The sequence below is a fragment of the Mus caroli genome, unplaced genomic scaffold, assembly GCF_978045245.1.
Source record: "Mus caroli unplaced genomic scaffold, Mus_caroli_1 scaffold_15, whole genome shotgun sequence".
Lineage (NCBI taxonomy): Eukaryota > Metazoa > Chordata > Mammalia > Rodentia > Muridae > Mus > Mus caroli.
In genome coordinates, this window is record NW_028227270.1 from 28,683,272 (window position 1) to 28,698,070 (window position 14,799).

Sequence of the window (14,799 nt, forward strand, 5' to 3'; positions counted from 1 at the left end):
CCAGGAGAGAGACATAGTCAACCTGGCAATCCCATGAGGCAGACGTTCCTCATACCCAGATCCCATTCAGTCTTGTCCTGTGTTCCTTGGAGGCCCTCCATATGTTGAAAACAAGTGCAAAAGCCCTTGTCAGCTAGGGAAAACCTAGTCAAAGTCATCAGTTGCCAAGTCACTGCCACTCAAAACTATCCTGACTCACCTCTGGGAAATAATGTGCAAAATAAAACATGTGCAGAGATCAGAAGGTACAGCCAGACATAACACCTTCTAAACATGAGTGAAGGAACGACAAAAAGACAGCAGAGATTGTACCAGACTCTCTTCACAACAAAAGGAGTACTTCTTTACAATTTAAATGTAAAGCAAACATATTACATCATGTTCCACACACCATATACCAGACAAATGAGTTCACAGCACTGTTTATTATATATTGGGGTTTTGACATTTTTAAATGCACCATGTCTGACATCTACATCCATCAGGGCAATGGAGGTGCCAAGTGGAAGGGAGGAGAATATGAACCTAAGACATGAAAGGTTCGAATACCAAAGGTTCTTCCCACACTGGGCAGTGAGCTCTCAGCGGAAAAGGTGTTCCTCAGCACACAAGAGCCTTTATTTTGCCTGGTGGTGGTGGCGCATGTCTTTAATCCCAGCACTTGGGAGGCAGAGGCAGGCAGATTTCTGAGTTAGAGGCCAGCCTGGTCTACAAAGTGAGTTCCAGGACAGCCAGGGCTATACAGAGAAACCCTGTATCGAAAGAGAGAGAGAGAGAGAGAGAGAGAGAGAGAGAGAGAGAGAGAGAGAGAGCGAGCCAGAGCCTTTATTTTTTGCCCTCTCTCCCAAATGACCAGCATCTGGGACACTCAACTGTCATCTTTTATCTTCAAACCAGGCAAACAGATCTTGGTTTATCAGTGCAGACCTGGAGCCCTTACTCCTTCACTTGCTTTGCCTCTTGTGTTCAACGTTCTAATGTCCACTGGTGTTCAACATTCTAATGTCCACTGGTGTTCAACATTCTAATGTCCACTGGTGTTCAACATTCTAATGTCCACTGGTGTTCAACATTCTAATGTCCACTGGTGTTTAACATTCTAATGTCCACTGGTGTTCAACATTCTAATGTCCACTGGTGCTCCCACATTCTGTACTTGCTTGGATGCTATGGTGACTGCCAAGAGCAGCCAGCCTAAAACGGCTCCTACATTCTGGCATGGGAAAAAAAGGCTCACTCCAAGAAGACAAAAACCACTTGCTGTGACTCAACATACAGGAGACCCTTCTCTGGTCTCAGGAGGGCTCCCCTCATGAAAAGCAGGACCAAGTTGCCTCACTGGTCCTTCTCACTGAGATATCACATTCTGAAACCAGAAAGTGGCCCTCCTGTTCTCAACCCACACACCACAGGCCACGTGACCCCAACAGGGGCCTAGCTAAGAGGCAAGAATGCAGAGTGGGTGGCAATGACACCCCATCCAGGCTACAAGCTTGTGGTTCTTTTCTCCTCTGCTACTGTCACCTCTAGCATTCCCACAGGCCAACAAAGAGCAGGCAAGAACCAGCCAAAGGCCAGCCTATGCACTACAAGGAGACCTTTCAGGGCCCACCCTCAAGCACCGCCTGAGCATGAGGTCAGCCTGACTGTAGCACCACAAAACAAGCTGACTTTGTGGCCACATAGTTATCCCCTGTGAAGGGAAAAGGATTTGTTTCACTCAGAGTGACCTCACTCTATGCAAGAAGCCTGGCCAAGCCATTTTTAAATAGGTACACTCAGAGGCAGGCATGAAACACTGACAACCACTCTGCGAGGTGCCAGGGTTACACCTTCCCTTCCCCTCCCTCTCCATCTGATCTCTGATCCTTAGTCACCCCAGTGATCTCACTTCCTTCAGTCTCCCCCTGCTCCACGATCACACCTCTGCTTGGGACTCTATGATGGATGCTCCTTTATCTTATAACAGGAAGTCCAGTGGGATCTGGTCATGTGAGACACTGTCTTGTCTTTCCCTGTCCCTCTGTACATGCCCTATCCTTGCTCTTTCTCTGCCTTTCTAGCTACACAGCCCAGGAGCTGAGAACATAATCTGCCCAGTTCAAATCCCAAGTCTACCTCCAGTAGTTGGCTATAAGACCAGCATAAACTGGTTAGGTGACTCGTAGCTTCCTCACCTGTAGAGTGGGATAACACCACCACCTTCTGCATACACGAGACCAGTGGTAACGAAGGATAAAGATACAGGGAAAACGCTCCAACTAAAATCTGGCATTATCCTATAAAAACCAGCTCTTAAAATACTTACTATGTACACACAACACTGCCGCCACTGGAAAGTTAAGAGCAGAGCTCCTACCAGATAGCTGAGACAGAAGACTGTCACCACAGGACCACAGTGGGTCATCAAGCTGAGACACAGGACTGTCACCACAGGCTGCTTATGAATTTAAAAAGAGAGTACTACACTACTAGAAAAATAAAAGTAGTGAACAGAGGGCTGAGGTGCGGCTCAGTGGTGCAGGACCCACTAGCCCATGTGAGGTCATCTAAACGGATGAATGTAAAAGGGCTTCAACAGACTTCTACATTCTGTCCAGGAAGAGTTCAAACCAATCCTTCTAGCATTCTAGCTAATTTTTTTTTAATTTAAAAAGTTTTCATTTTTAATTATATATACTGTTTAATTATATATTAATTTTTTAATAAAATAGGGGAGGGGCACACACAGAGGCCAGAGGAGGGTGCCAGACCCCCTTGGGGCTAGAGCTACAGGAGGCTGTGAGCTATATGAAGTGGGTACTGGGACCCGCACTCGGTCCTCTGCAAGCACATTGTTTGTTCCTAACTGCTGAGTCGTATTTCCAGTCCCGTAAGTTCACACATCTTTCCCTAAACACATTAAGTTAAGCTACGATGCCAGGAGGGGACCGGGTGGTAAATATATCAATAAGCACAGAGCAAGTCTTAGCACAGACCCCTCCAGGCACCCAAGGCCTTGCTTGGTCTCTGCTCCAAACATCTACAGTGTTTTCCCACATGGAATCTATTCTTTTTACCTTGCTTTAGGCCTCAGGGAATTTCCCATCTTTTTTTTTCTGAGTGACAAACTTTGCTTTTCATCTAAACATACATATCCCCCACTGTGGTGCCTTAATCACAGGCTTTACAGTCGTTTATTCTGTAATCAAAAACATACAAGTACAATCAGAAATGTATTACCCAACAGGAAGCTCAGTAGGCCTATTCTAACTAAAGGATAAACAGGATAATAGACCAAGAGCCTGTAAGAAAATGGTTGTTCAGCTGGGATGTAGGTCAATAGTTCAGCGACTGTCTAGTACATGCGAGGCCCTGGTCCTGCTCCAACCATAAAGAGAAGGGGAAAGAAAATGGGTGTGTTTGAAATGGCCACAGCATGGCTCAGGACTGGGACCATTTGCTTAGGAGTTGCTCCAAGGGAGACTATAATCACTGCAGAAGGGATACAGTACCACTCTAGGCCTGGCTTCTCTGCCACCTCACTGCCTGCCCAGGAGGATGAGGGCTCAGTGGTACTTTAAAGGCAAATGGACTTGGACAGCTATGCTTTCCTCTACCATTTCCCCTGAGACGAGAGCCGCCTCAACACACTGCTGTCCTCTCTTCCTGGCCAACTGTGCCGTAGAAGAGGAAATCTGTCATGAACCATGGCAACGGAGCAGAGGTGACTGCACTGATTGGTTCAGGAGCTGAGGAGGAAGCTGACCTCACTGCAAATACAAACTGATAGGTTTCATGTGACTTATTAAATAATAACCATGATATCTGGCCTCTACTTGCTGACATTTTATAGTCTCTTTTCTCAAAACCTAGGACAGAAAGAATTGTGTTGTTTACTGGGCTTTCTTGAGACTTCAACACACTATCCTCTAATATAGCTCAGAGAGGCCTGCTATGTGGGAACAGGAAAGACCCCACATCCCTCTCCATGAACATCACACTCCAGGGATCCCTCAGAACACACTGCCCAAGAAAGGACTGGGACTCTTTCTCCCACCCAGAGACAACAATGGACAAGTGATCAGTCTAGAAAGGTTAAAATCATCGCACACTACTTCCTGGTATCTAAACTGCACCATCCTCTCCATAAAGGCTGAATTAAGTGTGTATAACCAGCCGTGACTTGAAATACTGGCAGTCATCCTTGAGATAAAAAGACATGCAAAGTTCTACATGCAGAGGCTGTGTTTTTATCAGAAACAGATATAAACAAAGAAAGACCAAACATAATCCTCTGACATCTACCAACAGCATCTAACTATGGATATCCTACTACTAAGGATAAAACCTCTAGGGGCTGGAAAGATGGCCCAGTGGCTAAACCCAGTGGCTCTGCCTTGCTGCCTAAGTGTGAAAATTTGATTTTGAATCCCTACCACCTATGTAAAATGTTGAGCATAACCATGCGTGCTTCTAACCTCTGCACGGTGAGTAAGAGCATCACTGAGGCTCGCTGCCCTCCAATAACCAACCCAGCTCTAAGGTTAGCATGAGACCAGGTCTCAAAGAGACAAGGCAGAGCGTAATAGGTAGAACACCTGATGTCCTTCCAGTCTTCATGGGCAGTCAGACAGACTTGTGTGCATCCATCATGGACATATATCACATCCATAGACATACCTATACATCAGGCCAAACACTATTTAGTGGATTAAAGATCCTGCTGTTGAATGGCTTGCCTGTTTGGCCTGAAAGCAGTGGACAAGCTTTGAGACAATTCAGAGACCAAGTGTGGTGGTTTGAATGAGAAATGCCCCCCCCGCCCCCCACATAGCCTCAGACATTTGAATACTCTGTCCCCAGCTGGCTGGTGGTACTGTTTGAGGAGATGTAGGTGGAGCTGAGGAGATGTAGATGGAGCAGCCCTGATGGAGAAAGTACAACACAGGGGTGGGGAGGCAGGCTAAATAAAAGGCCTTGCCCACTTCCACTCTGTTCTCTCTGCTTTGTGTTATGGTTCAGGTTGTGAGCTTTCAACTTCGTGCTGTCATGCCAACTACATGCTGCCATGCTAAGCCGCCGTGATGGGCTCTTATCCCTCTGGAACCATAAGCTGAAAAAACTCTTCCTTGTATAAGTTGCCTTGTTAGAATGTTTTATCACAGCAGCAGACAAGGAACAAGCCCCCAGTCACAGTGATGCTGAACCCAGTCCTCTACATCAAGTTTTGCATACAACTTATCAAAACCCACAGACTTACGTGGTCCTTCACCTGCTTCATCACAGAGGGTGTCATCATCACACAGCAGAGGGCGATGACCAGGATGAAGTAGAATAAATACATGAAGCGGGTGGTCCGAGACTGTCGGAACTTAGGGCAGCAGCCACAGCAGAGGGAGCAGCCAGCAGATCCGCAACAGCAGGCCAACTAGGAAAAACACAAACATCCTTTCAGAGTGTGCTACTGTGACACAGCAAGAAAACATGGAATATGAGCCTCTAAAACCACTGGGATTTGACGGGGGGGGGGGGGGGGGGGGGGACGCACGCAAGGAGTGTCCTGGTATTCATAACCCCCTTTAAACCACTCCTGAGTCTATGCTTAATGCCATGACAATTGGTGAGCCCCCTCCCCAGTCACTGTAGAGTGGAATCTGCCTGCCAGAAGTCAGCCACATGACATTGAAGATTGGGAATTTCAGGTCCCCGCTCTTTCCTCACAGAGGGAGAATGGTGGTTGAGTTAAGTGGCCAATGGCTGATGACTGAATCAGTTATGATATACGCTGGCATCTTTACAAAAACCCTCATCAGTGGAATTCAGAATTTCTATGTCAGTAAGTACACGAAGAAGATATGCCCATTACTGAACCCTAGGTGGAAAGTCTAAGAACTCAGGCTTATACCCAATCAGATAGGCTATGGGAGGTTCAGATTACGATCAGTCTTGGAAGTTGGGACAATCTTGTGAGATGGTATCAAACCTGGGTAGTGTCAAATTTGAACTAAATTATAAGAGGTCCAGTTGACATCATATACAAATCTACTACTTTAAAAACATTGACCCTTTACAAACATTTTGGCTGGTGGCCTTCCCAGGCTACAAGGTGACTGTTCTATTGATCATCAGACCACGGGACATGAGAAGAGTCTGGTGCATGGCAGAGCTTGTTAGAACTAGTCAGATGCTGTCTCAAGTGATGAGCACTAATAGCTTGGGAGACGGCCAGAAATAAACAGGAAAGGGACTTTCTCAGAAGTACACAGTCATTACACTTAAGAGCAAACAAAGGTTTCTGGGATCAGCTAAGAGCAAAAGCAACAGCTAAAACCTAGAAAAAAAGATTCCATGAAAGAGGAAGAACATGAAAAACAAGAACCTGGACCCAGCAATACAAATGTCCAACGGAACACCTAGGGACACGCTGGGAGTTCTACTAAGTACTCCTTACACACGTCAGGCTGTTCTTGAAGAAGGGCATCAGTAAGCTCTTATGCAGGCACTGTTTATTTCTCAGTCTAGTGCCCCTTACAGCAGTCTTTCTGGGCTAATGAGTGCAGTATAGGCTCAGGGCAGAGACTCTTGATGTACCACTAGAGTATACACGTCTTTCACTTGGGGAAACTAGGTCACTGGGTCACATGGCCATGTGTACTGCACATGCATGTGGGTGGAGGCCAGGGGTCTGCACTGGATGCCGCTCCTGACACTTTTCCACTTTGTTTTTCAAGACAGAGTCTTCCTCTGAATGTGGACCTCACCCATTCACCCAGATGAGCTGGCCAGCAAGCCCATGGCAATCCTCCTGCTCCTGCCTCCAAGGGACTGGGACTACAGGAGTAGGCTGCCACACCCAGTTTTTTATGTGGGTCCCAGAAATCAAATCAATTCCTCTTGCTTGAACAGCACATACTGAACCAATTCAACATTCTCTCTGCCCCCATTATTTGGGAAAACTATATCTTCGATAAAACATAAGGCAGCAGGCTAGTAAGTGGATAGCAGCTCAGGAGAGAAATCAGCCTTTGTGGACTGTGAGTTAGACTCTGCCACCTAGAAATTAAGACTCGGAATCCCCACTTATAAAGTAACAGTGGTAACAGAAGCTACATGTCCCTTATACGTTGCTGTGGTCGTTTGGAAGCCCCCTCAGCTGCAGCTGGTGTAAAGGAGATTTTACACAACAGAGCTTCTCTGAAAGGAATTGCCATAAACTGCAAACTACATCTGAATCTGTGAGTGTGAACACTGTTTTATATTGAACCTAAGCCCTAATAGTTCAATTTCTTGAAAATGATCTGGAAGTTTGGGAACTTTGCAAAGCTTCCAAACAAGCACGAGTTACAAGACTATCTTATAAACATCATGTACAATGAGACTAGATAGCAGGGTGTGTTGAAAATACAGCAAATTATAACAATGTCGTAGACCTCCGAAGTCTGGTCATGTCACAAGCTTCCTTCCTTCCTTCATGAAAGCACTAGTGTTGGAGTCTCTGCCCTTCGGGATGGCAACATGGCTTCAAATTCCTGCTAACGTCTTCTTAGCATCTAGCACTCAACTTTTCAAGCCATCTTACTCAAAAGGCTAAACAGGCCACCGCTTTAACAAATTCTCCGTAGGCTGAGCCAACAGACAGAGCGTGCAAAGAACAGTGCTGCACGTGGTCTTTACCAGCATAGCTGCTGTTTCCTTTACATCCATCCATCCTGTTGGCTGGTGTTTTGTTTTGGCTTCAAGCTCCTCCTGCCAAAGGCTGGGAATGCAGACATGCACCACTATAACGTTCTAGGATTGAGCCCAAGGCCTCGTATAGGTAAAGCACTACCAACTCCATACCCCCAGGCCTCTTGGTCCCCACTGACATCTCTCATTTTATTGACTCTTTCCATATGTGTACAGATCTTCCTCTTTTTTTATTCTCTCTTCCCTCCACCCCCACCCCAAAACTAGCTTGATTCCCTGGCTCTCTCTTCTCTTTCCTAGCTTTTCTTTAAGCCATGTTGTCTCAGATAACCAGATTCGCTGCATACCAAGTTCAGATGTGACAAAATACCCTATTAGGAAAGAAAATTCCTTTAGAAGCAGTTCGCTAAAGTTTGAACCTTAAGCACTGCTCAAATGTGGCAAAAGACTGGCCCAGCCACATCCAACCTAAGACAGGGGTCGCTAACCTTCCTAACGCTGTGACCCCTTAACACACTTCCTCATGCTGTGGTGACCCCCCCCAACCACAAAATTATTTTTGTTGCTACTTCATAACTTTAATTTTGTCACTGCTATGAACCATAACCTGCTGTGTTTTCTGATGGTCTCAGGTAACCCCTATGAAAGGGTCACTTGGCCCACAAAGGGGTCATGACCCAAATGTTGAAGATGCCTGACCTAAGTGCAGAGCTAGAGCAAGATCAGGTCACAGAAAGGCCTGGGAGGCCCTGGCTCTTCTGTCAGATGCTCCCCTCATGCTGTGCTGCCTATCACAGGCCCAAAGCACAGGGACAGCCAATCACTTTCAAAACCCAGGCCAGGACGTCTCATCCCTTTACAGGCCAACATCTCGGGCATTCAGAACGAGCTAGAAAGCTTCTAGCTAAGGATGGAACTGTACCATGGCAGAGTCGATGGTTAGGCTTACTATCTCCACAGAAAGGAAAATGAATGCATACAGATATTTAAATTTGTCTAAATAGTCACAGGAAGGATACAATTATGGAGAACACTAAAACGAAGCAGGTGGTTTAATTCATGTATAAGTCATGTATCAATGTATGCACCGAGTTTGTCAAGCAGCACTATTTACTTGCAGTGCTTTGGTCCAGTGTAGAGAATCTACCTAGCATGTGCAGTGCCACAGGTCTAAACACAGTACTGCCAAAACCCAGACATATATACATTTATATGCGTGTACATATTGTATAAAGATTATAAAAATATTGCAATTCAACAATAGCCTTTCTCTACTATATCAAGAGTCACCCTTCAAAGCAAACTATACCAATAAACAAGGGAAGGCATGCATTGCCTTAAGCTAAATGCTGACAAATGTACTATGTGGACACTGCCAACAGAGTCTATACAAGGAACGCTAGCATTCCAGGAAATTCTTACTCCACCTGCACTGACTGGCCACACTGTAGGGAGAACACAACTTAGGATATAATAGATTCATCCAGCCCCTGCCTCCAGAGTGTGATTACCCTGACAGGTCACTCCTCCAGTTCTTCACCTTAGAAAATTCCTGGCTGGATAAACTCCAGGCTGTCACAAGCTTGGAGAGAAAAGCCACTGTTCTATTCCTGGCTCTACAGGGCATAAGCCTTTTGCCAAACAAGTCAGGCTTATAAAACAAACACAGGATTTAAAGCACCAAGACTGAGCTGTAACGTAAACTAGGGACTCTGGGAAAGCAAGGGGACATACAGACTCATGAGGTATAAACTAGTCTCTATGCTGAGGGATGCTGTCCAAGAGAGAGCATGGTGACATGGTAAGACACTGATGTCCTTAGGAAAGCTGATCCTGGGAGGATGCTGATCATCACATTAGATAATGATGACCGCAGGAGGAGGCTGGTCACCATGGGAGAAAGCCAGTCATCACTGGGGAGGGTACACTTCTGTGGGAACAGAGCATATGGAAAAAGTTTCTGTTTTTCTATTCAGTTTTGCTATGAGCTCAAAATTACTCTTTTAAAAAGCCTTTTGTTTAAGATAAAAATTAAAAATGAACAAAGCGGCGCTGTCCACCCTTGCCTCAGTAAATAGATGTTCAGTGAGTAATGTATGATGAAGTCATGTGGGTGGAAAACCCACAAACAAAAGCACAAGCAACCCCAGGCCCTGGGCCACCATCACAAGCCACACGCTGAACTCAATCTCCTACCAGCCTTGTATCACCAAGAATTAAGGGGTATAATTTTCACTTTACTTCTTTCAATTTTATTTTTGAGAACATAATTACATCATTTCACCCTTCCCTTTCCTCCCTCCAAACCTTCCCATATATCCCTCCTTACTCTTTCAAATTCATGGCTTCAGTTTTCATTACTGTTTTTACATGCATATAAGCATATACATATATAATCCTAAAGATGAATAAGTGCCCTGCTCTTACTGTAAAGTGCTATTTGTGTGTGAGTTTTCAGGGCTGACCACTGGTATTAGATAACCAATGGTGTGCTCTTCCCTGGGGAAGACTTTTCCTGCTTTGACATTCCCTAGTCGCCTGTAGCTCTTTGTATAGGGTTGAGGCTTCATGAACTCCCCTCCATGTAATTTTTATACTCTTCAGAGGGCAATACTTACAATTCTTCCAAGTTCATCCTGGCAGAATCACACCTATGAGCATCCAAAGACTTAGTTACAAACGTTGGGAAAGCCTACAATCCATTTGTATTTATTAGGCCTAATGTTAAAGTAATCATGGGCTTTCTACACAATAGGATACTGTTTTGAAATGAGTAGGTTAATATTACTGAGCCCGTGTCTCCTTCAAAATTCACACGTTGAAGTACTAGTCTCTGGTACCCAAAAGTGTGACTGTATTTGGTCTTTAGAGGGTAGGGTTTTGAACAGGATCATTGGAACAGCCCTGAAACCCAGGGGCTTGTCAGAGTCACAGGGACAGTCATGTAAGAAGACTCTAAGGTGTCATTTAGAAGACAACTTGCCAAAAATCTTACTCTGGGGCTTTTCACCTCTGGAAATGAGACATTAGAGTTTTGTTTAAGCCATATGGGTGGTGATCTTGAATGTGGCAGCCCAGAGTAAGTGTGCTGACACAGGCTATCTATGCAGAGGTATATACAGCCACATGGGAAGATACAAAACTACTAACATCAACTACCAGGAGACTGGACCTAGATATAGGGAGGGAACAGAAACATCTATTAACACTCAAGCTTTTAGTGTCTCTCTCTCTCTCTGTGTGTGTGTGTGTGATTCTTTTTTTGCTTTATTTTGGGGGACAGGATCTTATGAATTCCTGGTTGACCTCAAGCTCACTGTGTATCTGACAGATCTTGTACTCCTGATTCTTCTCCCAAGGGCAAGTTGGTACCATACATGGCAAGTGGTCAGATTTCTTTTCTTTTTAAAGAATAATACAGCACCCTGGGCTTCATGAGATCCAGTCAAAGGAAGGAGGGAAGGGGAAGAGGAAGGGGAAGGAGAAGAGAAGGGAGGAAGGGATGAAAATCGAAGTTTCAGCACTCGGGAGGCAGAGGCAGGCGGATTTCTGAGTTCGAGGCCAGCCTGGTCTACAGAGTGAGTGCCAGGACAGCCAGGGCTACACAGAGAAACCCTGTCTCGAAAAACCAAAAAAAAAAAAAAAAAAAGAAAAGCAATGAGGTTCGAAGCTGTTTCTGTAAACAGATTTGCAAACGTGTATAGACATATGTCACTCTCTTCCCTTCTGAAGAACCTTCCTGTCCCCAATCACAACACAGAGTCTCTGTCACTCCTGCCCCTTCTCACTCCCCTTTGCTTCTCACTATCCCTTCCTTCTCACTGCCCCTTCCTTCTCACTGCCCCTTCCTTCTCACTGCCCCTTCTCACTGCCCCTCCCTTCTCACTGCTGAGGCAGGCACAGCGCTGGCTTTCATGAGTAAACAGTGTGTGGTCCTTGCCTGGGAAAGAGGTCAAAATGAGAAGATAAGACAGTTGCTCTCACTGCTTTCCTTTTTGAAAGGGGAATCCAAACTGCATTCCACAGGCCGTGAATACCAGTCTCCATTCTCCCTCGCTGGCCTTGCCCACCAGCCCTTGGAAACCATCCTCCCAAGGACTACTGGAGGACTATGAGGAAATGTGCCTGGAGCCAGGAGCTAGGCCTACGAGTGGCTTCAGCACTTCTATTAAGTCAAGACACAATACCCTCATTACCTGGAAGTATGAACTGAAAATAGCAATCCATCAGGAAGCCTGCGAGTGTCACTGAGTAACTACCGGGTGCTGAAGCTCCCAGCAGGTAGCTATGAAACAGAACAGGAGTGGGTGAAGGCAATAATCGGGGATGGTGATGATCCCTGAGTGGAAAGCTTAACTCAGGAGCTTGGGTGCTGTATGGTCACAATCACACCTGATTTCGATGCTGGGTCCTTTTCTCATGAACACACAGGATGAAATTCATGAACAACCAAAAGGATGGGCTTAAAGTGTTTTTTATTACAGAGAGGGGTGAAAAAAAGAATGATCACTGAGCTCTGGAAGGCAAGCAAAAGAACTGGACGGGGCAGCCAGAGAGGTTCTACTTGCTGATGTATGGGAGGGGGTGAACTGCTTGTCTGTGGGCTCTTAATATGACTTATGGCAGAATCTGGGATGAGACTGGGGCCATTTTTATTAGTCTGGTTAATTCTCTGGGAAGTCAGCATGCTCTACACAGCCCCACTGGTCCAAGCAGGGAGACGCTCATGCAGGCTCACACTTGGCTTAACTAGAGAAGTGGGCATGTTATGATGCAGTCTTCTGTGCATCTGACTTGCTGCTAGCCTGTTGGCACTGCCCACTGGTCAGTGCTAGCCCCAGCCAGCACTGCTACCGTCTGACTTCATGAGGTCTGCTAACTGCTAATTAGACGATTTGTTCTCAAATTTACATAACCAGCTAGTACTTTACCATAGACCTTTTTCTTTTACTGTCTGTGGATAATTTTATCCTTATCATAGTTGACCAAGATGTAGTTTCTCTTGATTACCTCATGCTTAACTCCTTGTCTACAGGTTAGTCTTGGGTATTCGCCTTTTTAGAATATGCAGAACAGAACAGGTGGAAAGGAATAGATTTATTTAAAACAAAACAAAAAAAGCCTGTTCTTGTTTATAATTTAGTCTATTATAACTACCAGAAGAATGTATGAAAAAAACAATAGAGTTTTGGGTATATCTTCCGGGGCACTGCAGCCAGCCAAGCAGCACTGGCTCAAAGCCCTGTCTTTCTTACCTGCTCTGTTACCTTATACCCAGTGGCAAGCCCTTTCATTTCTTTTTCCTGGATCTTGCCATTTCAACCCCCACACCCCTTTCATATTAACCTTGGGTTATCAACCATAATGGAAAGGACTTGCATGCCCCAGATCTGAAAACTAGAAGGCCAGAATTTTAACTGGGCAGTCCTAGGTCCTGAAATTCTAAACTGCTCAACCAGCGCTTTGCAGATGATTTCCACCACCCTCAGTGTAGAAACAGCTTCCAACTGAGAGCATGCAGGGTCATCCACTGCTCGAAGGCAGGGAGAGGGAATACAGGTGCCACCATGGTGCCGGGGAGTGCACAGGCACTGTCTGTGCCTTACAAATACCTTTGAAATACTGAAATGGGATTAAAAGAGTCCTTCCACTGAGACAGCGTGTACCACATGACAGGAGGTGGAGAACAGGGAACCTTGTATTCCACTCTGAGGGCTCTGTGGGGAGGACTCTGCACTTACACACTATTAATGGTCTGTAGGTTCTGGGTTAACTTTCCAGGCCTCAAACACCTGTGGAGATGCAGCGCTGATACCAGCAGACACTGCCAGACTCTTGCCAGTAGTCCAAGAATTACCTGAGCCCAGATAGCCAGAAAGATGAGGGGAAGTGTGAATGGCAGGCACCACGAATCTCAGAATGTGGTGGTCACCTGATCAAGAAGGCAAGGTTAAGCTTTTTGCAAAATCTTTAAACTAAAGATGGAATGGTAGCGTTGGTTTCATCGGGGTGTTAACCTATCACTTTCTCAGATCGCCAGGATCTAACTAAAGTACAGTTTAAAGATTTAACATCATTTCTGTTCACTGGTATGTATAACAAAGCACCCAGGCTCAGGTATAACACGTACAACTAGAGCTAGTCCTCCAGAATGTGCCAAAGTGAACTCAACACAAATCCAGGTCAGGAAACTGACTGGCTTGGCAGCTTACTGAGGATTTACCCCATACAAACAAAGCTTATGTAATCTATAGTATTAGCTAGCATCTACCAACAGTTTACCCTCTGCAGAGGATGACGATTATTACTGCTGCTGCTGCTGCCATCTCTGTGTTAGGAGTTGACACCAGGGCTCAGAGAAGTGATGCAACCTAAGGGGACAGAGCTGGTGAGGGAAGAGCCAGGATTGCATCTGCTGAACTCTGCTCTACTTCCTGTTTGTATAAGAATTAGCAGGACAGATTACACTGGCCAAACTTTGGTTTCCTCTAAAATGAGGCTGGTTGAGTTGGGAGGGGAAAGCAACGGAAGAAACATTTTTTTCTCTTCTCAACACAGTAAGAGGCCAGCAAGTCACCTTCCTTCTATGCTCCAACTTCCATGGTACATGTGGCTTCTAGGACTTCTAGCTGCAGGGGACCTGGAAGGCTTCTCTGAGCCTTTTGCTGAAGAGATCAATGACCCAGACACCAAACCTCATCACCAAATCCCACCCTGTACTAAAATTCCAGTTCCCACCCGGTTCTACAGAAATAACCAGGCCATTCACTCACTCAGCCAATGCCTGGCTGCCGTATGCATGTTTACTAAGAGCAGCATTTGCTCCTGGGAATGTAGCAGTGAATGAAGAACTTCATTTCCATCACTGAGCCAGGAAAGAAAGAAATTTGTAAGAATTACATGTTTAATAAGAAAAGAGATGCCAGGCACATGGGGATCATGTCTACACTCTAAACATTTGAAAGGCTGTGAGGCAGGAGAATTGCACTGAGTTTGCGCTACTAGAATTTGTCTCAAAAAAAAAAAAAAAAAAAAAAGACAGAGAAGGAGTAACAATGAAAGAAACTTAAAGGGAAGGGAGGAAATTGGAAAGTTCAATGAGGGTATTGATCAACTGATCACTTATATTTC

General features: G+C 45.4%; 1 protein-coding gene across 1 annotated transcript in view; it reads right to left on the reverse strand.

Moving 5' to 3' along the window:
• The window catches only part of Serinc5 (serine incorporator 5), a 98,296-nt gene that overhangs the window by 52,010 nt on the left and 31,487 nt on the right, over window positions 1-14,799 (reverse strand). The window contains exon 2 of the mRNA XM_021180315.2: window positions 5,243-5,410. Within this exon, the coding sequence (XP_021035974.1) occupies window positions 5,243-5,410 (168 nt within the window). The remainder of the gene's footprint in view (window positions 1-5,242; window positions 5,411-14,799) is intronic.